This window comes from Juglans microcarpa x Juglans regia, chromosome 3D (genome assembly GCF_004785595.1).
Source record: "Juglans microcarpa x Juglans regia isolate MS1-56 chromosome 3D, Jm3101_v1.0, whole genome shotgun sequence".
In the NCBI taxonomy this organism is placed as follows: domain Eukaryota; kingdom Viridiplantae; phylum Streptophyta; class Magnoliopsida; order Fagales; family Juglandaceae; genus Juglans; species Juglans microcarpa x Juglans regia.
The window spans coordinates 21646083-21670345 of record NC_054598.1 but is presented as its reverse complement, the minus strand read 5'-3'; the positions used below and the strand labels follow the sequence as shown (position 1 = coordinate 21670345).

Below are 24263 nucleotides of genomic sequence, written 5' to 3'. Positions count from 1 at the left end.
TCTTCCAGGGTAAGAAGATGAGTAGTAGATGATTGTCTAAATTAACTTGTATCAATGTTTCTACCTTGAAATACCTTCTATTATCTAATTATTTATAAATTTCTTTTACAATAATACATTCTTACACTTTTAATATGAAAAAAATATCTATTTATAAGTCTTTTTGTAAACACCCAACACACCACTAAAATTGATCCCATAATGATAAAATGACAATAACATTTTATTTTATTTTTTTCTAACTATATGGGCCTCATAAACCATGTTTGCAAATAGCAAAACCGATTAATACATCCAATTATATTTAAGTTTGTTGGCATGATTACAAGCAATATTATTACAAAACAAGCTGTTTAACCCATTCATTATATTCTATACATACACCATCTTTAATAATTTGTCTTTCTTCTACTTTAGTAAGCTTTTTTTTTTTTTTTTTTTGGGTTTTTCATGACAGTAGAACCACCTCACGGCAAAGCCTCTTTAACACTTACCCATGAAACCTAAACTCTCGGGCAGACTAGTATAGCAATCCACCATCATGATTTCTTACTTGAATCGCAGTTTGATCTTAGTGAGAATTGAACCTGTGACATGGGTTCATGCACACAAATCCACCCTTTCTACCCATGTGTGGATACTTTGGAAAGACTTAGGCTACGTTTGGATGTTGAAATGAATTGATAAAATATTATTAGAATATTATTTATTATTATTATTATTATTTTGAAACTTGAAAAAGTTGAATTGTTTATTATATTTCGTGTTAGGATTTGAAAAAATTGTAATGATGAATTGAGATGAATTGTGTTTCCAAACGAAGCCTTAAAGACCGTCTTTTATGCCATCTTTTAGCTTCTTCCAATTATAGAATGCGTTGCAGCTCTCAACATGCATCACTCCTGCATGAATTTTATTAATACCTTCAACTTCCAACCAACATGCATCACTACTAAAATGTGACATTGAAGAAGGTCCATGGACTGTTGATCCTATCTTATTCCAGAATGCATGTATCGTATAAAATTGTACTGTAGAGTCTATCGTCTCTTGTAACTTTCCACTTCAAAACAATTCCCACATTATCTTTCCTTGGCTTCTCCAAATATACGACTTAAACTGGTTGCACGACCATTTCTATTATTTTCCTAACTATAGTTTAGTAATTATCATAAAGTTCAATAATCTCTTAATTTTGACACTGAATTGTCAATTCCTATAACAGTTAGCCACACACAGAGGCACCCGATAGTTTTTTTTACAAGTAATACAATTTAATTGTAAGTGCATGCACAACCCAAATACCTGATGTATCCAGGAGTATACACCCATCTCTAGAAAGCTTGAGACTTGCGAACTGTTACAGGCTTTTGCTTTGAAATTTCAGTGAAAAGATTGCTAATGAATACGGTAAATTTTTGTAACAAGAAAATTCGGGACAGCCAGATGTAATGGAACTGGAACCACGCAACCCATTTCATGCCACATGTAATGAAACTAGGCATGTCAAGACTCACTTGGAAGAACATTGAAAAAATGATAAACCTCATCTTGATCAATGATGCCAACCTCTGTAGAGCAAGCAGAGCAGCTTACTTTATGCAATGTTTCAGACCCGGAAAAGCCTGATTCACTCTCACCAGATGTCCTCCCTCTTTTGCCTTTTCTCGGTTTGGAATGTTTCTCCGCAAATACTTGGTCGCTATTAACCTTGCAGTTCATCACAAATACAGCCCTGTACTGGGTGACATATTTTTCATGCCTACAAAACCAAACTCAAGCTCTAAGATATGTAGCCTATTTGATCATACACACAAACTTTTTGGTAACTATTGCAAACAACAGAAAGAGGTAACAAATTTGATACACTAAGATCGCTGAAGAAGCAAAACCAGAGTTAGAAGCCAAAACCATGAACACATCATTGCTGCAATTTCTTATTCAGAAAAGTGCTTACATTGCAAGAAATGAAATCAACGCACATCTATACTATCCTTTTTCCAAAGCAGTCCCCATAAAAGAGGGAGAAACCTTGACAATCGCTACAATTGCCACTATTACTGCCATGGTACCTACCCTTACTTATTGTTGCCTCCGTGACCATCTAAATTACAGGTATCAATCTTATAAAAATAAAATAAAAAAAAGTACAGGTATCAACTAATCATAATCATTGATGTCTGCATTGGAGCTGCTATTTTGGTTCCCGCTACTGCCGCCACACCACTGCCACCCTTAGATGTGCTATCTCCCTAGTCACTAACACCATTGTGAAAACTTCTAAAGTCATCGCCTACCTCATTAACTACCTTAGCCACCTTCACCACTGTACCACAACTGTTCTTGGAATCTCAACCTAGTTCTCAATATACACACCAGGTCCACAACAACGGTTTCCAAAGCACCACCATTATCGGCACAACAATTTTCCTGCTTAAATCACCACAAATACCATAATTGCCTCCATCAATTAATTGGGGTTTGACACTAATCTACATGCTTTTACCTTTTTTTTTTCTTTCTAAAAAAATCTATTACCAAAGATGCCACTAGTTCTTGAGAAATCACAAAATAACACCCAAATATGGTACTCCGTTTCCAATACAAAAAAAAAAAAAAAAAAAAAACAGCAGCAATGATGCCACATAGGCAACACTATGATACCCCTTCTGATAAGTGATACAGGAAGGTGGTGTATGCCACATTGCTTGGAAAGGAAAAATTCTTACTCTTTATAATATTCTAATGAAGGCTCCAATTGTATTATTAACTAGTTCTTTTGGAGTATATGCCATGTGGTTTGGGCCTCCCATTGGGCCGTTACAAATGGTATCAGAGCCTATCCCAACCGGAAATGTGAGACTCGAGCCATGTTACCTATGACGGACTGGCCTGACGAGGATGAGTAAGTGGTGTATAGGATCCCACATTACTTAGAAATGAGAAGTTCTTGCTCTTTATAATGTTCTAATAGGGCTCCAATTGTATCATTGACTAGTCCTTTTTAAGTATAGGTCATGTGGTTTGGGCTTTCCATTGAGGCATTACAAACACCCTACTGTTTGATGCAATGAACAATCATTAATATGTACTACAACGCTCTCACTTAAAAGAACATTTCCCATGACGCACAAGTTAGTAACAAAAACAAGACACACATACGTGCCCCCACAAATTTGTGTATGGGTACGTGTTTCCTTTTTATAAGAACAGAAAATGATCATCTACCACAGCACTCCCAAAGATGACATATGGCCTGGAAACAATTTAACAGAAGCAAGCACAGCCTTAATCCACAATGGATGATCCAATTTATTTCATCTTTTGGTAAGAAATAATACCAAGATGCAGATATTGATTTAACTCTCATCAATTAAACATTGTAAGCCACTTCAAATGAAATTGGGGCACCATCAAGATACGTAATTCATACAACTGAATTAACATGGTTTCTCCTTAATCTAATTTATAAAGAAGCCAAAAAACCTGGGATTTACTGGCAGTTTACTGAGAGAATTAACCTAATGTAAAGTTGAGCACCATAACAAGCATCAAACTTTTATCAGGAAACGCTCCCATTAATATGCTAATATGTTCTCATTGAAAAATTTATTTTTATATCCCCTACCTGGCAACCCTAAAAAAAAAATTAACAAAAAACACTAATGGAGTGCAAAGGCCGAGTCTATTTGCTCTATTAAACCTCAAGGTCATTTTACTTAATTATTGCCAATTCAAGATGCTTTTATCTATCAGTGGAAGTGAAGCATTCTAGAACCCTGCCTAGATTGGGTGTCTACAATGTCCTTGATACACCTTACAGCTTCATAATCCAAGAAATTAATGTTTGGATACTGCATAGCTTGCGCATGCATAGTTTTCCAATGGCATATCAAAGTTAGATTGACTATAGTCCTTGGACCAAATGGCATTTCCTTTCCCAATCAACAAGGTGTGGAAGTTTAATTCAGGGTTCAGGAATTCAATTCCATACAACTATCTAAGTTGTATTTGCTGAAAACATAAGTCATCATCAGATCGGCCAACCTTTGTATTCTGAACAAACACAAAGACAGTTCAAGAGAATAGAACAACAAGTCCTGGCACATGTGCAATGCAGGACACTGCTGTCCATCTCATCTTCATCCAACCCTTCCTCTCCATGTACAGAGCCATTTCCCTTGATTCCTTCAATACCCATGCCATCCTATGGTACACTTTCCAGTAAACCAATAACTTCCACATAATTGACTCATAAATTGAACGATTTACGCTAAAAAACTTGTTTGGATCTTTGATTTTGTCCCCCTCCCGGCGGTGGCAAAAAATAAAAAATAAAAGAATGAAAAAAATAAAAATCCAGTTGTCATGAAGAAATAAAGAAACAGCACGTAAAAATACCATTTTGTTTATGGGAAGAAAATGTACAAAGAGGTTTTACCAATATACAGGTCCAATGCATATACCTTTGGGACTCTAGGCACAGAGTTGTAAAGCAAGCTGGGCAGCTAAGAACAGCATCAGAGTTGCGACCTTTTCTTCTCTTTTGAACCCATACTTCATCTTTATCATCAAGATCGGGATCATAGAACTCTGGTTTCACAGAGTAGTCTATTTCATCATCATCAGATACTGAAATACACAACAAACCATCGATGGTTAGGTTGTTCATTTCATACATTTAGTTTCAAGTGCCCTACCAAAGATTTGGAAAGATCAATTTAAGTCAAAACAACAAGTAATTGACTGTACATCTTATGGAAATAACATTTTCAAGTTATTCCAAGATCCCACAAGTCAGTGGGTTGAAATTATCATCATCTATAACCTGTAGCGCCCTAAACCCAAAACTAGTATCATGCTAGCTGTAATTGTACTATTAAACTGTTACAAGTTCTTCCAAAATAATCAGAGCTCTAACTTTCCCAGAATAATTTCAACAGGAAAATCTCTATCCTTCAATGGAATTAACAATCATAAACATACACAACCACCAAACATAATACTCAATATGTTAAAAAATCGTAAAGAAACAAAATATCCAATAAAAATACTCCAATTAAACAACAAAAGCATTAAACAACCACGCTTTCTAACTTCCAAGAAAAGTTTTAGAAAAATAGTAAAGTTTTAGAAAAATAATTCAACAAACTTAAGCATTAAATAAATTTCAAATAACAATGTAACAATCCAAGGAATGACTAGTCAATGTTACAATTAGAGCCCCTTGGAATTATTATAAAGGGCAAGAGCTTCTTCCTCATAAGCAAAATGGGATCCCATTTCTCACCTTCTTATACGGGTCTTACAAACAATGATTATGCAAAAAAAAAAAAAAAAAAAAAAAAATCATTTTCCATCAACTCTAAAAACAAACATGTTTTACCCCAACAAACTTATTCCCCACCCCAAAAAAAAAAAAGTCTAATCATCAGTGGGCCCCCCACTTTCAAAAACACCATGAGAAATCAATACCACTCTTACAAAAAAATAAAAATAGAAAGAAAAACTCTCACAAAACTAATATACTTTAAGTGAACCCCAACTCTTCCAAAACACCAAAAACATACATTTCACTTACTTTTCTTTCTAAACATATTTTCAATGGACTCCATGACCCTCATAAACACAAAACTCACAACTATATGAAAATGTAAACAAAATCTCTAACCACCAAAATATATCATCCTAATAAAATTTGAATAATAAGAGAAGATTATCATGGTCTTGGTGGATGGATGACACACACAAATTGTAAAATGGTTAGTTATAATTATTTTTTGAATAATTCATGGGAGTTAGAAAACCTTTGTTCTATAATTTACTTTAGAGGTATTTTAGTAGTTTAATTGGAGTATTGTTCTTAGAGAATATTACTTTTTTTTTATTCTGAATTTGGATATATTGAGGGTTATCTTTGGCGGGATTGTTCCTTGGTCGTATTGATTTCATGTGGCTACCAAATGGGAACTTCAGAAGTACTAAGGTTGAGCCATACTGAACACCATATAGATCATGTGATATACTATATGCACAGGGCCTCAGAAGGAAAGTGGTTATGCTAGAAGTGTGTGCAGGTCAAATTTTGCAAAAAGTACTAGCAAATTCTTTGTGACACATCATGTGCATGACCTGACAATGTAAGCAATGCTGGAACAATTGTTTACCATACAAAACTCCGCACAGGCTGTCAGCTCTTGTTCTCAAGAAAATTCTGTTGAACCGACCACTTATAAGACCCCAGGTACACTAAATTGGCCTTGTTTGTTTTTGCAGATTGAGATGAGATGAGTTAAGATTAAAGTTAAAATGTTGAATAAAATATTGTTAGAATATATTTTTTTAATATTATTTTTGTTTTGGGATTTGAAAAAGTTGAATTGTTTATTTTATTTTGTATAGGAATTTGGGAAAGTTTTGTAATGATTAGATGAGATGAGATGAGTTGAGAAGTTTCTTGAAAACAAACGAGGCCAAATCAGCTCCAGATTCAACTCCTGTGCATCACTAAAACCCAATTCCTTTTCTCTCTTAACTTCCCAGGGAACCACCATAATCAAGTGCCCCCCACAGCTGACACAGTCATAGGGTTAACGCATCAAGGTGCTGCCTTAAAGGGAGAAAATCAGCATTTTCTTCCACAGGAAGAGAGTGATAGATTGGTTAACGTGAATAGAGTTGTTAGACTAAGGCTTGATGATTATTATGAGGAGAGCAATCCAGAGGTATTTCTTGGCAATACCATATTTCAGAGAGCTTTGTCATATGGTGTAGCTTGACCAAAAGTGAAGTCTTCTTGTGGATGCTAAACAAAACTGGATAGCTAGGATTTCAATGGAAAAGTGTCATCAATTTGGACGTGCAAATCACTATAACTAATTACTTTGTACCATGAAATCACAAGCAAGAAGCTCACTTACAATTAATACAGTGCAAGAGGGTTATTATATGTAAGAGTACACACACAAATTCAACATCCTGACCATGAGATCAGGAATCCGATGGAAGGAAGACGAGATGATTTGCATGGATTGAATCCTAGTATTTCTTTGGGTTAGGCTGAACGAGACTCTGTGGTGCATCATTTTCACAAAGCTTAGAATAGCCACCAATTTCTTTTCTGTTTTCTTCCTTTAATCCCCAAACCATATTCCTTCTCTCATCCTTTGACATCGACGAACCGTTCCAAACCTACCTTAAAGCCCCAATTTATAGCTGCCAAGAAATTTCCAAAATCTACTTTTCTCTAAAACCATAACCCCCCACTTATCCAAAAAGAAAAAAGAAAACAAAATCGCAAAACCACCACCTAAACAGTGTAATAAAAAGGTTTTCCTACATCTCCCGCTACTAAGAATGATAGGACATCTTGTACACTCATCTCGCTTGTTACGGAAAGCCAAGTAAAATTGAGTTTTTGGAATATGAAAGTGTGGTTAAGACAGTTTGCAGCAACTGTTTCTACTCTCTTACCTATATTTTGATGTTATCCTCTCATTCCTCTTTGCCTGGTGCTGCCAATAATCCTTCCTTTATAGGCCAGTGGTTAAAACTCATAACAACTATAGTCTTGGTGCAGATCTTGATGAGTGATTTGGCGTAGTTTAATCTTTGAGAATTTCTGTACATGTCATGCTATCAAGTACATTGATATTTCAGGCTTGCCTGAAATCTTATACTTTATTTTCAAATTCTGTAAAAGTTGCACGCTAATGTGTCAATGGTCAATGCATTATTTATCATGTTCCTACACACTGCATGCATGCAATGAAAATACAAACCAAACCCTCTATAGGCTTGAGACAAGAAGGATACCAAACTATTTATTAACTAGGGGAAAAACATTTCTGATGTCCTAGAATGTATTTAGATGTTTTCTTTTGTCTACTTCTTGTGTACATGGGCTTCACCTATACATTCATTTCTAATAAAATTTCTTCTTACTTATTAAAAAAAAAACATGGGGAAAAGCTAGGTAGGTTCCAGGTGCTTGACCAAGTACTTACATATTGATATTTTTTTGATAAGTAAAAAAATATTTTATTCCCAAGAAATAGACATAAGCCCAAGTACACAGGACGTATACAAGGGAAATACCTACTACTTTCCAAAAACGAAAGTAATTACATATTGATATTAAAACTGGTGTGCAACAATGTCAATAAAAGATTGGCAATGCCTTTAAGCATTATCATGATCTTTAATTCATGCGTCTTGGGGATTTTGAAAAACCCTTATCATACCCGATTAAGACCTTTAAAGTGTGGTCATGGCTTTTGGGAAGTAGAGATAAGAAGAAGCTAGCTTTCAAGGAGTTTTTGTAACTTTATCTGTAGATATGTTGACCGTTCACAGTCCGGTTGAGGTGTTATAACTGCCAATTAAAGACATATGAAACACTATAATGGCCTAATTCAAAACCTAAGTTACTTCAGCTCCACCACGAAGAAACCAGTCTTTATGAACCATACCAGGTAATTTCTGTAAATTGGGATCTTCCTAATTGGGCATCATGTCAACCCACTACCCTTTTGTTGTTCCTCTGCAAATAATGTCAAATCTTGGGCATCATAGGGAACTGATCTATCCTACATCTCTCCAAAAGGTAATTTTCATGTAATTGGATGTCAGTATTCCCCAAAGTGTTGTGAGGGTTGAGTTTCTTAAAAGATCTCCATTTCTACGATTTTCTGGTAGAATAAAAAATAAGCAAGAGATAAAAAGTTAAGCAAAAGTCAAAACGTCTGACTGGTTTATGTAGAAGTCTCATGGGGTGAATCTACCTTTACACCGAAATCCAATTACTTATAAAAGAAATCCCAAAACGCAAGAAGCTAACCTAGGTAAGTTCCATTAATTTGAAGGGTGCCGATACACCTATAACTCTTTTAGAACTATTTTACAATCAACCACTTTAATAGTGCCATCACATAAAAATTCATTTCAATTTTATATAGCCACCCTTCATTTAAAATAGAATTGTAAAAGAGTGGTAAGTTTATAATTTTCCTAATTCAAATGAGTGATAAAAGGAACTTTCCATGACAAAAAAATACAAGCCAGTTTTAGCAACTTGCTTAACTAGTATTATGCAACCAGAGAATGTGAGAAAGATTCATAACTAGTGACGCATATATTTGATCTCATTAATTGGTCTGTATCTATACAAATCGACGCAAGTTTATTACCCAAATTCAAGGCAAAGTACGTTCCATTGCCAGATTAAAATACACCAAAACAAAGAGCTCCGAGATTCCAACTATAACAAGTCTCTGAATATAATATAGAAAATAAAACCAGAATATAAAACCAAATTTGGGTTAATTCAGGGGAACATTCGAAGTTGGGGAGCTGAATGAAAACAAAAGGAAACAAAGCTCATAAGAATAGACATTTCCCCAGGATTTGAAAAGCCCGAAGAGCACAGACAAGTCCACTCAAATTCAGCCTCGCATAAGCATAACCATTCAGCCTTTTAAGCAATTTTCTCCAAAAAGTAATCAAGAAATAACTCTAATAAACGTATGTTCCATAAGCATAACCATTTCTCTCGTGAATCTTTCTATTTTCCTTCATATCCTAAGCAACGAAACAGAAACTGCAGAAAATGTGGGTGTGGAAATATAGGGATAAGGACGATTACTGGTTTGCTGAGAATGGGTTGGGGACTCCACCATGCTGTCTCCTTTGTTGCCGCCTACTTCCATCTCACGACTTCTCTCTCTCTCTCTCTCTCTAATTGAAATGGACGACTCGCTCCAGTCGCCAGAAATTAGACCGTCGGCGACTTGGCGGGCTGTGTAGTACTTTTAAGGAAGTGTTTTTTAATAATATTTTAAATTTATTTTATTTTTTTTAAATATTTAAAAATATTAAAAATTTTTTTTATAAAAAATAATTAAAAAAAACATATCAAAAAACAGATGTTAGAGCCCGCGGTAGCTCTAGCGGGAGCCACAACAGTGGCTCTAGCAATACTCTTCTCTTTTATATAAGCGGCAATCGAGCCGCTAAAGTAATAAACAGTATTTTTTTTTTTTTTTGGTGTGATAGTATGTGTTTAACGTGTTGTCTTTTCTATCATTCTATTCTCTTTTTATGTGTCCGTTTATACAAAGTGTTTGTGCTATTTCACTTCAGTTGTGGCAAGTATCGGTAACTTTAGTTATATCTTTGTTTGAATGGTTTTATTTGTTTGTGTTGGGTCCTTCAAATCCTCTCACATTGTCAGCTCTCTCCCTCCCGAATTCTCTCTCTCAATTTAGACCCTATCTCTTTTATCTCTTTTCGGCTCTCTCCCTCTATCATTGTTCTTGTTTTGGAGGCACCTCTGTTTTCATCTCCATTTTTCTCTCTATTTTTTCGTTTCTCAATTTACCTTCATTTTATTCTCAGTTCTGCCTGCTTCTAGTCTTAGCCCGACATCTTCAATTTCGTGGGGGTCCAGATCTAACTGTTTTCGTCTCCATTTTTCTCTCCATTTTTTTGTTTCTCGGTTTGCCTTCATTTTATTCTCAGCCCCGCCTGCTTCTGGTCTCAGCTTGACGAAGACCAAGAAGACGGATGCCGAGGAACCCTCATACTCCACCCGAACGACAAATAGAGGTGCTTCCAAAACAAGAACAGTGATGGATCTCCCCAAAAGTGAGATTTTTTTTTTTTTAATTTTTTCCGTATGTTTTGAGGTTTTATAGAATGTTTGGATCCATTAATGTAGATCTAACTTCAAAAAAAGTTTTTTCATATCTCTCAATTTTGGTACACTCCCGGAAACCCTAGCGTCAACCTAGTCAAAATCTACAAATTTATTCCAACGCTATCATCATCTTCGAAGAATCTGGGTTGCAAAAATCCTAAATGGGCCTTTTTTTTTTTTTTTGCTCAGATGCGCAGTCTCGGCGCCAAGATTGCATTCTTGGTCCTAATTTCTTCATCTTTTTAATTTGGACGGTGCTACTCCCACCGTTGGGAGTCCCCGCTGGGGCTCCCGCTAGTGTTTTCATGTATTTTTTAACACTTTTAAATATTTAAAAAAAATCATAATATTATTAAAAAATACTTACTTAATCATTAAATAAAAAATAATAATAATAAAAAAAATAAAAAAAGTCCTAGCGATAACTTTCAGCGGGAAGAACAAGTGAGAAGACTAGCATTTTCCTTTTAATTTTTATCATCTCTCTCTCACACACACACATACATTTAGTTTTTCTGTTTTATTTATGCTTTGTATATACAGGTCGGAGTAAATGTAAATTTTTTTGAAGTTGATCTATCTTTAAATTTTATTTTTTGTTTCTGTTTTCTGTTTTTGCTTTCCTTTTATCTATGCTTTCATTTTTTTTCTTCTTCCATCCTTTATGTGTAGGTAAATGAACAAAGAAGCGGATTTTTTTTTTCTTGATATTGCCTAAATTTTTATTTTACTTTGATTCTATTCTTCTTTGTTTTTTTTTTGCTGTGTCTTTTTCTATTTTCTTTTTTCTATAAATCTCAACAGATGTTTATATCTTTAAAGATATTGTCTCCAGATTTTTTTTTCTGTTTGAAAATTTGTATTTGTAGAAGTTAGTAATATGAAAATATGTAGAACATTTGCATTTGTAGAAGTTTTGATTTTTTTTTTGGTAAATTTTTGGATCTAGTAAATTTATAGATTTGTAGAAGTTTTATTTTATTTTTTTTGTTTTGGTAAATTTTTGTTTTTTTTTTCCTTTATAGACCTCAACACATTTTCACATATTTGAAGAGATGGTGTGCATATATCAATTTCTTTTTTTGTATAATTTCTGTTGGCTGTAATATGAAAATATATAGAACATTTGCGTTTATAGAAGTTTTGATTTTTTTTCTTGGTAAATTTATGGATCTGTTATGAATTTGTCTATTATGTTATGAATTTACGATATAATTTGTCTGTAGGTAAATGAAGAAAGAATTGGAATTTCTTTTTCGTTTTTTGCCTAAATTTTTATTTTACTTTGATTCTATTCTTCTCTGTTATTTATTTATTTATTTTTGTATCTTTTTTTTTTCCCCTATAAATCTCAACAAATGTTTAACATGAAATCATCTTATAAATCTCAAATAATTTTAAAATTGTAACCAATGGGTCTACAATCATCAAAGCCATAAATGTTTAACAATTGTACAATTTTATTTGGGTTTGTACTCTAAATTTTTTGTAACATGTATGTGTATGTACTATTTGATGAATGAATAAAAAATTTCATATTTAATTGAGCACAAAATTCATAAAAAATTAGGAAACGAAAGTATACCTAATTTATTCCAAAATTCATAAACGAAGGCAGATTTCACAAACAATTTAAAACTAGAAGCAAGGAAATAGATTTAGGAAAGTCAAAACAACAATTTTATCAGATGGCAAACAGTAAAAAATAAATAACATGATAATCTCTTTTATACTAAACCGCAGGTGGTCAAAGCGATGAGAAAAAAATTAAAAATATCATCTAATAATATTTGCGTAAGCAGTGGAAAACTTTAAAAAAATAAGAATCTGATAACAATTGCAAAATAATTCTGATTTTATACTTAAAAATCAGTCGGTTAAAGTGGTGATGGAAATTATAACATCTGGAAAAGATTTTGGCAAAAGCAGATTACGATAAGAACTAAAAAAGAATTCGGTAGAAGAACAACAACAAAATGAGTAAGAAGAATGGTAGCAGGGTCAGAAAGGAAAAGTAAATATACTTTCATAAAACTATAAAAGGGAAAATAAATAAACAACTTTTATTGAAGCTCTTCTTTTATAATATATCAAGTGTGTAATTATTTATAAATTACATAAATATTATATCATTATTTAATTAACCAAAAACATTTCATCCTTACTAATAAAAAAAGTAGTTCTAAAAAAAAGAAAAGAAATATAAACTAAGCAAACGTGCATTGCACATTGCTTTCACCTAGTGTGTATATATATATATATATATATATATATATATATATATATATATTTGAAGACTCGATTACGCATTATAACTTGTGAGAAGTTGAGAACACCACCAGCAAATTTATACCCCTAATTTATACAACATTTTGCCTCACGTGGTACTTCAATGATACCACATGATTTATTAAAATAATTGAGAAATTTGAAAAATACATATTTAAAATAAAATGCGCTTGAAAATACAAAAACAAAAAGACTAAAATCTTAGATTCTCTTTGAAAGGGATATTTAGTCCCTCAAAGGAGTAAGCTCATATGTTGGAGAGCCCAAGCCTCAGGCCTCATAAGTCAAGCCCAAATCTTTAAGATGAGGGTTGCAAGGCCACATATCCGGCCGGTGGATGCGTAAAGGCTAATGTGATAATAGATAACACCTTCATCTTATTAGGAAGGTTATCTTAGCAGTTTATTCGAGGTGATCAAGGATAGACTCGGCAGGTAATTTATTCCTAGTACTTATCACTACATTCATGGTCTTATAAATAATACCCAAAGGTAATGTATAAGATTCATTCAGATTCATATATTGAGATCACTTTTCTAACTTAGGTATCAAAGATCCACTGGGCATCCCGTGCCGCTATCTTATTTTTGCAGCTCATCCATGCGGTTGGAAGTGTGGAACATGTCTCTAACAGTAACGCCTATTGTGGGATCGTTTTCTTGACAGACTTCAATGTGATTTTCACATGCCAACTATCATGCGATCTCAAGCAACACTTGACTAGGATATGACGCTGATAGACATGGAGACGAGGCTGGCGGAAATTGAAGAAAAGTTGAGAAAGATGATGGTTGTAGCAGAGCAACTAAGGAAGGACAACGAAGAGTTGAGTCGTCAGAACGCCACCCGCCCATAATGAGCAGACAGAAGGAGATGCACAGGATGCAGGAGGCACAAACGCTAAAAAGTTAGAGAAGAAGAGACTGCATGACGAGTTACGTAGCCTTGTAGGTAAATATGAGGAGATGACAAGGAGAATGGGTGGGTCCTCCTCCGTGGAGCACTCCCGCCTAAGTTTAAAGTTCCTCAGATTGAGATGTATGATGGATCTTGAGATCCGGTGGATCACTTGGAGAATTTCAAAGTGCACATGACTCTCCATAACTTTTTAGTAGAAGTAGCCTGTCGAGCTTTTTCGTTAACGTTGAAAGGGATAGCTCGTGGATGGTTTGGAACATTGCGACCAGGTTTAATCAATAGTTTCGAATAATTGGCTAAGAAATTCCTAAAGCAACTCGTGGCGAGTAGAAGGTGTCGACGACCTGCTGCTTACTTTCTCACTATTAAGCAGTAGGAGGAGGAGAGCTTGGAAGTGTATCTAACCCGATTTAATAAGGAGAGATTGATGACTGATAATCAAGATGAGAAGATAACGCTAGCCGCCCTTTTGGGAGGCATATGGCCTAAGAGCCCATTCATGACCGAGTTGGCCAGGAAAACCCCCTCGACGCTGAGGGAATTTATGTATAGAGTTGATGATTTCTTCAATACAGAGGACACGTTGCAAGTCCTCCTAGAGTCGAGGAAACGAGAGATGAAATTAGAAGTCAAAAGCTTAAGTAGTACGAGGGACAAGAAGACTGGGTCAAGCCATCAAGAGGGGTAGCAGGAAAGGCACCCCACCCACCCAGCGAGACCAAGGGCCACGCCTCATCCACAATAATTAAACTGTGCAAGAGAAGGTGAGGACCACGAGGAAAGAAATGCACCCATCCAGAAAGGGAAAACGTTATTGCAGATATCACCAATTGAATACCCACTGGATAGAAGACTGCTCAACCATGAAGAAAAGGGTGGCCAAATTGGCGGGGATTGGAGAGCTCGAGCGAATGCTTGCCGAACATGTCAAGCCAAGGAGGGAAGAAGACATAGGGTGTTGGCTCAGACGGAGTAGTAGCCCAAAAAGGCAGAGACAAGAAAGAGAGGAGGGATGTGATGCCCCCCGCCAAAACCACAAGCAAAATCATGTCCCTTTAGGGAAAATCCACACCATAGTGGGAGGATTCGCTGGAGGGGGCGTGAAAGCATCCAGTAGAAGGGAGCATGCCCAAAAAGTGAGGTAACATGAGGTATACATGATAGATAGACCATTCAAACACCCCAGACTTGGCACCATGCCTGTGAAGACATCTTGTACCCCCACGAAGATGCCTTGGTAGTAACCTTGTTAGTTGCTAACTATACGACCTGACTGATCTTGGTCGATAACGAGAGTTCGGTTGAAATTTTGTTCTGGGATGCCTTTGCCAAGATGGGCATTAGCCCCTATAGATTGCGCCCCGCGCCCACCCCTAAAGGGATTCTTCGGCAAAGCTGTTCAACCGGTGGGTGCTATCACACTGCCTGTTACAGCCTGCCAAGGGACACACATAGTGACAACAATGATTGACTTCCTGGTCGTCAAAGCTCCATCATCTAACAATGCCATTTTGGGGTGCTCAACTCTTAATGCCTTAAGAGTTTTCACTTCCACCTACTATCTAAAATTGAAGTTCCCGACGGAGACAGGTGTAAGCGAGGTTTGTGGGGAACAAATCTTGGCACAAGAATGTTATATGTAGGAACTCAAAATAGGGGTGGCTGACGTATGCATTACATAAAAGGAGGAAGGAGGACCCTTGCCTTTGCCACCGGCCATAGGCGACCAAGATGTGGAAGCTAGGAATGAGAGTAGTTTAAAACAGGCAGAGGCAAATGAGCCCCTAAAGATGGTCCACAACACGAGTGGGAACGAGACTCCCCCTAAGTATAGGGAGGCGTTAACACAACTATTGGTCGAACACAGAGACGTATTTGCTTGGAGTTATGAATACATGCCAGGAATTAACAATACTATCATAGAGCACAAGCTGTGTGTCAATCCGACGGTGAAGAAAGTACACCAAAAAAGGACGTTCAGTATGAAGAAGTGCACGACCATAACTGAGGAGATAGATTGCCTCCTGGCCGCAGTGTTTATAAGGGAGGCCTATTACCCTGAGTTGCTCTCCAATGAGGTGCTAGTGAAGAAAGCAAATGAAAAGTTGAGGATGTGTGTAAATTTCACCGACCTAAACAAAGCCTGCCCAAAGGACAGTTTCCCTCTGCCGTGAATCGACGTTATTGTCAACACCATGGCAGGGCATTGCAGGCTCAACTTTATGGATGCTTATTTAGGGTACAACCAAATCTATATGAACTAGTATGATGAGGAGAAGACTACGTTTATTACCAACAAAGGTCTTTATTGCTACCAAGTAATGCCCTTTAGATTGAAGAATACTGGGGCGACTTACCAAAAGCTTGTCAATCAGATATTTAAATAGCAGATTGGGAGGACTATGGAAGTGTATGTCAACGAATTTCTGGTAAAAAGCAAGGAACCCACCCAACACCTAGCAGATCTGAGAGAATCTTTTGCAGTGCTCTGCAAATATAAGATGAAATTGAACCCGATGAAATGTGCTTTCGGGGTGGACTCGAGAAGATTCTTGGGCTTTATTGTTTCTGAAAAATGCATCGAGGCAAACACTGAGAAGATCAACGTCATCTTGGACATGAAGCCACCATAGAACATCAACGAGACCCAAAGGTTGGTAGGTAGAGTGACAGCTTTAAATAGGTTTGTTTCTAGATCTACAAACAAGTGCCTCTGTTTTTTTAGGGTTATGTGGAAGATACCTCCATGGAATGAAGGAATGAAGAATGTGATCAGGCTTTGTGGGAGTTGAAGCAATACTTGTCTCACCCGCCTCTGTTGAAGTAGCCCAATCCGTGAGATGTCTTTTATGTGTACTTGGCAGTATCCCCCCATGCTGTCTCTGCAATCATGGTTAAAGAAGAGGGGCCAACACAGGCCCACGTATATTACACGAGTCGCGCATTAAGGGGTGCCAAGGCCAGGTACACACGAATGGAAATGTTGGCGTTCGACTTGGTGACAACCGCCAGAAGGTTACGACCATATTTCCTGGCTCACCCTATAAAAGTATTAATGGAATACCCTTTGGAAGGATACTATAGAAGCCAGACAGTTCGGGAAGATTGGTCTGGTGGTTTGTTGAGCTCAACGAATTTGACATCAACTCTAGGAACGCAGTAAAAGGGCAAGCTTTGGCAGACTTTGTCGTCGAATTCACAAGGTTCCCTATAGAAGCAACAACCGCCCCCTTGGGAAACCCTGGCTAGTTTTTGTTGATGGATCCGCCTATGAGTGGGAGGAGGAATAGGGATTTATATAATCGGTGAGGAACGACAAAAGCACTACTACATGACGACACTCACATTCAAAACCACCAATTATGAAGCTGAATACGAGGCCCTTATAGAGGGCCTTTCAATCGCGAGAGCTCTGGGTGCCACCGAAGTCGAAGTGAAGACAGATTCCCAAATAGTGGTTAACCAAGTAACAGGAGCTTACGCCACGAAAGGAAAGAAGCTGAAGAGGTATCTGAGCCGAGCATTAGAGAGCCACAACCAATTTTCCTATTTTAATATCGAGCAGATACAGAGGGAGGACAACTTAGTGGCGGGTAAGTTAGCTAAAGTTGACTTGGGGATGAATGAGATAGATTTACCTTGGGAGGTACAGAGGAGAGTGATGGAAATCCCAGAAGTTGTGCCACAAATAAACCAAATAGAACCCATAGAGCCAAAGTGGGCCAAAGAGATAACAGAGTATGTAGACATCGAAAAACTCTTGGAGGAGAACAAAGGAGCAAAGAAGATAAAGAGGAGGGTGGCACAGTTTGTAAGGATTGAAGGAATTCTGTACAATAAAGATTTTGCTGCCCCATTATTGAGATGCATCTCGCCTGAGGAAGCTCAGTACGTCTTGGCAGAAATCCACGAAGGAATCTACGACAACCACTCTAGCAGAAATGCTTTGGCATGAAAGATTGTTAGGGCGGGATACTATTGGCCCAATGCCCTCAGGGAAGCCAAGGAGTTTGTGAAGAAGTACACCAAATGCCAGATCGATGCCCCCGCACCATATTGTCCACTTGAGAAGTTGATATCTATCATCGCCCCATGGCCAGTCGCGCAATGGGGGAGTTGATCTAGTGGGTCCCTTCCCCCTCGGGAAGGGAGGAGTGAAATATATAGATGTCGCCATGGATTATTTTACAAAGTGGGCAGAGACAGAACCCCTGGCAACCATAACAACAAGAAGCAAGAAGTATCACTAAATTCCTGTGGAAAAATATTATCTATCAATTCAGAATCCCTCAAAGCATAATCTCTGACAATGGGAAGAAGTTTGATTCAGAACATTATAAAGAATGATGCAAAGAATTGAAAGTTCAAGCCAAATATTCATCACCGGGGCGCCCCCAAGCTAACGGACAAGCAGAGGCTGCAAACAAATCTCTACTTGGGATTAATGAAAAAGAGACTCATAGATAGGAAGGGAGAATGGGTGGAAGAACTCCTAGGGGTGTTGTGGGCCTATAGGACAACTGTGACGACCCCAACAAGTGAAACACCATTCACTTTGGTTGTGTGAGTGAAGCAGTCGCCCCAATGGAAGCCAACCTACGCACCACAGTCGCCACTTCAACCGATCTGAAAATAATAGGGCGCTAGGGGAGCATCTCGACCTTTTGGAGGAGAAAAGGGAAGAAGCTAAGGTTCAAAATATCCTCAACAAAAGAAAGACAGAGCGTTACTTCAATAAGTGAGTCAAGCCCAAGACCTTTAAACTAGGCGATCTTGTACACAAAGAAGCATGGGTGACGACACAAGATGATGGAAAGCTTGGCCCACAATAGGAGGGGCCATATGTGGTAGTAGCCAATCACTGAACAGGGTAGTGCCGCATCAAGGACAACTAGGGAAAGGAGTTTCAACACACCTAGAATGCCGAGTATTTGAAGAAATTTTACTCTTGATCTTTTTAGATGTACTCAATAAAGCATGATCAATAAAGGTGGCCAGTTGCTCAACTTGTGCGTATCATCTCAGTGTCATGCTCCTACTTTATACCTGTTAGGGGTGATACCCACATATGTGGGGGTGGGGTCACCCCTTCCATGCACCCCGCCGCCGCATATGTGGGGCGTGGTGTTTCCACCACTGTACCCTACCCCAGGGAGGTAGGGGCGGGCCCCCTCGCCCACTTCAAGGGTACTGACGCCCCATTCGGCCTAAAAATTATTTTTGGGTCAAAAATTTTTTTTGGACCCAAACCGAAATGATATAATAATTTAAATTCTAAATTAAAATTAAAATTAAAATATATAACAATAATTTAAAAACTGATCACACAAAAATTATGTTATCAATTTTTAAATTTGTTAGACATGCTCACAAGTGTGTTACACTTGTTGACAAGATTGTATTGGATTGGCCTCTAGTGAGTCCCACATTGCTCAAGTAAGACTCGTGTTGCATTGGTCTCCTAATAAAGGTTGGCCTAGGTGGCCAATGCAATATATGTACAATCTTGTGAACAAGTTTAACACTCTTGTGAACAAGTCTAACAAATTGTAATATATATTTATATATATACAATTTGTAAAATATAAATATATGTAAATAGAAATATATATTTATATATATAAACAATAAATATATAAGTGGGGGATGGGGCGGGGCCCCCGCCCCGCTAGGGTTAGCCCACCCCTCGCCCTAGCTAGGTGTCTTTTATGTGGGGCGAGCAGGGGCGGGGTGGATGGGGGGTAGGTAGTGGGGGGCGAGCCCCCACTGCCCACTCCTAATACCTGCAAGTAAAGTCAAGTCCAAAGATTAACGGTGGAGCGAATGGGTGCGAAGGTGAAAAGACCCCACGACCCCCTACCTTAACCCACCAAAGTCGATTCCAAAAACTCGCGGTGGAGTGAATGGGCGTAGAGGTCAGAAGACCTCACAACCCCTCCCTTAAACCACTAAAGTCAAGTCCAAAAACTCACGATGGAGCAATTGGGTGTGGAGGTCAAAAGACCCAGACTCCCCTTAACCCACCAAAGTTGAGTCTAAAAACTCGTGGTGGAGTGAATGGGCATGGAGATTAGAATACCCCACGAACTCTCCCTTAACCCACCAAAGTCTAGTCCAAAGACTCATGGTGTAGTGAAAGGGTGTGGATGTCAAAATACCGCAAGTCCATCAGCCGTGTATCAATAACATAAAGGAAAGCTAAACCAATAGCCAAAGCAACAGAAGGATAGCACAACCAAAGCATTAATGAATGGTTATCTATCACATAGATGACAGTTTGTCTAATACATTGTCTTAATACATCAAGGGAAAAATAGAAACAAAATATAACAAAGTTCTTCAGGAAGGTGGAGCCATTGGAGGCTTTGATGGTGAAGGCATGGATAAGAAGGTGTCGGGCATAGCATTGCTCCCCAAAGCACCCACGAACTGGCACGAAACCTCATCAGGTCTGAAGGTTTCGAGGTCTAGCCACACAAGTTAGTTCGAGGGGATGCCAGCAGGTGAGATCGTAAACGGGCTACGCCAGCCCCATATCCATACCCAGAGGCTCGATCCCTAACAGTCCTGGCCGCCGCCAGTTATGGAGACAAACGAACCAATTCGTTCCTTGAAGTAACCAATTCTGATTCCAGCTCTAACATTCGCTTCCCCTGCTCCTTCACTTTAGTATCTAGGTGTAACAGAGAGTTGTTCATTTTATCTTGGTTGGTGTCTGCTTGTTCATGTCCTTCTTGTAGGCAGTGTGCTTGTTGCATAGCTCCTCGTAGGATCCCTTTATCTATGACAGATCAAGGGCAAACTGCCTGCGAGTTTCCGCATATGATGTCTTCACTTCTGAGAGCTCGAGGATAAGTTTCCTGCGGGTTTCCTCAGAAGAAGCCAACCCCTGGGTGAGCTCTGAGCATCGTTGCTCGGTGCTAGCCAACACCTATTGAGAGGATTTTAACTCCCCGCTCACACGAGACAATTGGGTGTGAGCAGAATCACACTCGAACTCCACCAATTGCAGTGCAAAGCTATTGCGCGCGTTGGTGGACTTGGCATGGAGTAGCTCACTGCGAAGCTCAGACACCTCTTTGCGGAGGACCTCGAGGTCGCTCTCCAGGGAGTGAATGTACCCATCAAATGGCTCTAGGTAGGACTCCACCTCAGCTTTCTCAACCTGTAGATGACCAAATTCCCTCTTGGCCCAGAAAGCAAACATTCACCTGGTGTGAACTTTTGACTCCAATTCGGCATGGTTAGCCACAATCCAAGCCACCGTATCATTCACACCCTACAAGACACAAGAATACAATAAGGTAGAGGGTAAATATGCAAAAGAGAATGCAAATAAGCCAACAATGTCATACCGAAGATAGAAATCTCCTCAAACATTGGATCATTTCCACCACTGCTTCATCCTGGGGAGGGGGCTACGAGTGGGAAGACCCCTTAAACCCTCCTATTGGGGCTCGTTGCCCCTCAACATGGGGTCTTCCCAAAGAATGCATTAGAGGCGTAGAGAAGGTGGTTGGAGCTTTTCCCTTAGGAATGGACATTCCCTCGTCCATAGGGTTGACAAAATCAAGGCTACTGACAGAGCCGCCATCTACTCTGTCCACTCCACCCTCCCTAGACAATCCACCCGCTTTCCTAAGGGTTGAGGAATCCACGTCACCCTCGAAGGAGGAGGGAGAAAGGGAGGGAATGAAGATCCTTTCATGCTCTGTAAGCAGGGTCTCACCCCCTGAGACATTGGCGGGGAAGGAACTTAGATTGGTGTCTTGACCCTTGCAGTCCTCAGCATTACCCTTCACAGTCAAAGGGTCCACCACATTGCTCTGGGGACCGCCATCAATAGGAGTAACAACTTCAGATGCCACGACCCCAGCAACACCTAAAGAAAAGGCATCATATATATCAGCCCCAACCTCGCCGCCACTTAGCATTGAAGCCGAGGAAATGAGAGAAGGAAACTCAAAAGGGGGCGTACTCACTGAATATGACCCTTTGGTAGGAAGATCAAAGTCAAAGGTCATGTCCAGGTCGGCAAGGGCTTGGTCCATGAGCCATCAAGGTCACTAAGCTCAGGAGATGCAAGCGGTGACACATGAGTAGGAGATGTAGGGAGCGTCACAAGCCCCGTAGACAAATTAACGCCAGAATCAACTACCTCATCTGGCCTAACAACATCTTCAGTAGAGAGAGAAATGGGCGTCCCTCAGTGTGGTGGGGATGATTTTTAGGAGTCTTGGAAGGCGGGGAAGCAGGCCTTTTCTTAGAGGAAGGCATTGTAACCTTAAATTTACGGCCCCTGACGTGAACAATCAAGCACAATAAGGAAGTGGTCGATGTTGGTGGGGGTTAATAGGGCTTCAGTCCATAGGTCACCCTCATTATCTTGGTCCCAGTTGAGGACTATATGAGAACGCTCTCGATTAGTTAAATCTATAAGGATTTTCTTCCCGTCAAAAACCCTTCCCCAATTAGCCCAAATGGGAAAGTCCAGTACAACCATCTTAGAGGCTAGGAATTCCCAGCCACGACCAGAAATAAGAGAAAATTTCTTTTGCCACTGTTTGGCATTCGAATGGCGGCTTTCAAATCCCACCAAACATTGTGTGCGAACACAGAAGCTACAAATATTACATGGCAAGCCTTTCACAGAGTAGAAGGACAAGAACTCGCAAGTGGTCAAGTAAGGATACGCCTCCCCCAAAGGTTCAAGAACCATGTGAAACACCACACAAGAGCATAAAAGCACAAGCCAAGCGTGTGAATGGAGTTGGGCAGAAGCTAATCCTAGGAAATCGAGGACATCACGAACGGGGCGGCATAATGGGAGGCAAACCATGCGTTAGGGCACAAACTAGAAGAGTAACTTTCCCAGTGAAACCTTCCTCGTTGACGACACCCTCAGAAGGAAGGTTGAGAACCATGGTATCAGGGATGCGATACAAGGACCTCAGCCTCGTTAAGTCTCGGGCTGTGAGTGTGGAGCACCATTGGAATCCCTCAAAGAAATGTGGGGTTTGACTAGCAGAAGATTCGGGCGTAGAAGAGGAGGAAACCCTTGGTGGGGTTTGGGCAGAAGCATGGCTGGGAGTATGGGAAGAACCACGTCGAGCCATTGTGATGCATATTGGAAGAAACAAGGTTGAAAATGGAGAAGAGTCAGGAGAGAGAAACACAAGAAGAAGAAGAGTTTAAGAAGTGGAAATGACACAAGAAGGAGAAATGATGCAAGCAGAGGCAAGGACGCAAGAGGGAAAAGTAAGTAATGATGAGGGAATTCTTGGGGAGACGAAAGGGTGACAACGTCGTTAACAATCGTTTTTAAAATAAAAGAATAAAAAATGCGGGAACAGTTACAGGCTACGTGAGCCACATAATTGGAGATTAAATTTTTCAAAGCCCGCACCTCAATCCGCATAAATACTCGGCGAGGTAAAGGGATTAATGATCCCAAGGATTATCAACCCGCTCCAAAGTGGCGTGGTAAAGAGAGGACGAATCAATAAATTTCTCACTTGTTGTCACGAAAGAAATTAGCGGGTTAACTGGAAGGGCTATTTAGGCCCTCAAAGGAGTAAGCCCATACATTGGAGGGCCCAAGCCTGAGGCCTCAAGAGTCAAGCCCAATTCTTTAAGATGACAGTTCTTTAAGATGAGGGCTGGAAGGCCAAATATCCAGCTGACAGACGTGTAAAGGATAATGTGATAAGTAGATAATACCTCCATCTTATTAGAAAGGTTATCTTATCGGTTTATTTTAGGTGATCAAGGATAGACTCGGCATGTAGTTTGTTCCTAGTACTTATTACTGCATTTATAGTCCTATAAATAACACCCAAAAGTAACGTATAAGATTCATTCAGATATGTATATTGAGATCACTTTTCTGACTTAGGCATCTGAGGTCCATTGGGCATCCCTTGCTGTTATCTGATTTGTTGCAGCTCATCTGTGCGGTTGGAAGTGTGAAACACGTACCTAAGACCCTTTACCGTTTTATATTTTTATTTTTAATTTTTTTAATGTCATGTGGCTGCCATAAGAGACAATAAGGGGAGCACCATTAAAAAAAAAAGACTAATGTTATTATGCCCCTAATTTATACCACTCATTCTACCTCTTGACATGACACAACGTGGCTAATTAAAGAAATTAAAGGAATAAGTCACATGGAACCACATTATGGTGTCACATTAGGGGAGTAGAGTGAGTGGTATAAATTAGCAAGTATAATAACATTTCTCTTAAAAAAAAAAGAGTTTCTTCATGTGGGTTTCTTACTTGCCCACATTGTTAAAAGTAGCGTGAGTAACTTGCACATCCTAAGACTATAAAATATCTCTATAATACATAAATACAA

At 38.8% G+C, this 24263-nt stretch overlaps 1 protein-coding gene and 2 long non-coding RNA genes across 3 annotated transcripts; 1 reads left to right on the top strand and 2 right to left on the bottom strand.

Annotated features, from left to right (window-relative positions):
* Positions 1 to 1333: 1333 nt before the first annotated feature.
* LOC121256631 (E2F-associated phosphoprotein) lies at positions 1334 to 9801 on the bottom strand. Its single transcript, XM_041157473.1, has 3 exons — positions 9644 to 9801; positions 4467 to 4632; positions 1334 to 1762 (listed from the first exon to the last, which is right to left on the bottom strand). The coding sequence occupies exons 1-3, from the start codon at positions 9705 to 9707 to the stop codon at positions 1507 to 1509; spliced, it is 486 nt and encodes a 161-aa protein (XP_041013407.1). The 5' UTR covers positions 9708 to 9801; the 3' UTR covers positions 1334 to 1506.
* Positions 9802 to 10474: 673 nt separating this feature from the next.
* LOC121254057 lies at positions 10475 to 22088 on the bottom strand. The gene is made up of 3 exons (XR_005938560.1): positions 22077 to 22088; positions 21633 to 21635; positions 10475 to 10540 (listed from the first exon to the last, which is right to left on the bottom strand). It is a non-coding gene; the product is annotated as an uncharacterized LOC121254057 (long non-coding RNA).
* Positions 10513 to 11953, top strand: LOC121254058. The gene is made up of 2 exons (XR_005938561.1): positions 10513 to 10644; positions 11923 to 11953. It is a non-coding gene; the product is annotated as an uncharacterized LOC121254058 (long non-coding RNA).
* Positions 22089 to 24263: the final 2175 nt, after the last annotated feature.

Excerpts from the sequence above, each read along its gene's own strand:
- LOC121256631 (XM_041157473.1), bottom strand. The coding sequence starts at position 9,707 with ATGGAAGTAGGCGGCAACAAAGGAGACAGCATGGTGGAGTCCCCAACC. Across the intron at positions 4,633-9,643 it reads AACCCATTCTCAGCAAACCA|TATCTGATGATGATGAAATA; the intron begins GTAATCGTCCTT and ends TGTGTATTTCAG. Across the intron at positions 1,763-4,466 it reads CTGTGCCTAGAGTCCCAAAG|GCATGAAAAATATGTCACCC; the intron begins GTATATGCATTG and ends TTGGTTTTGTAG.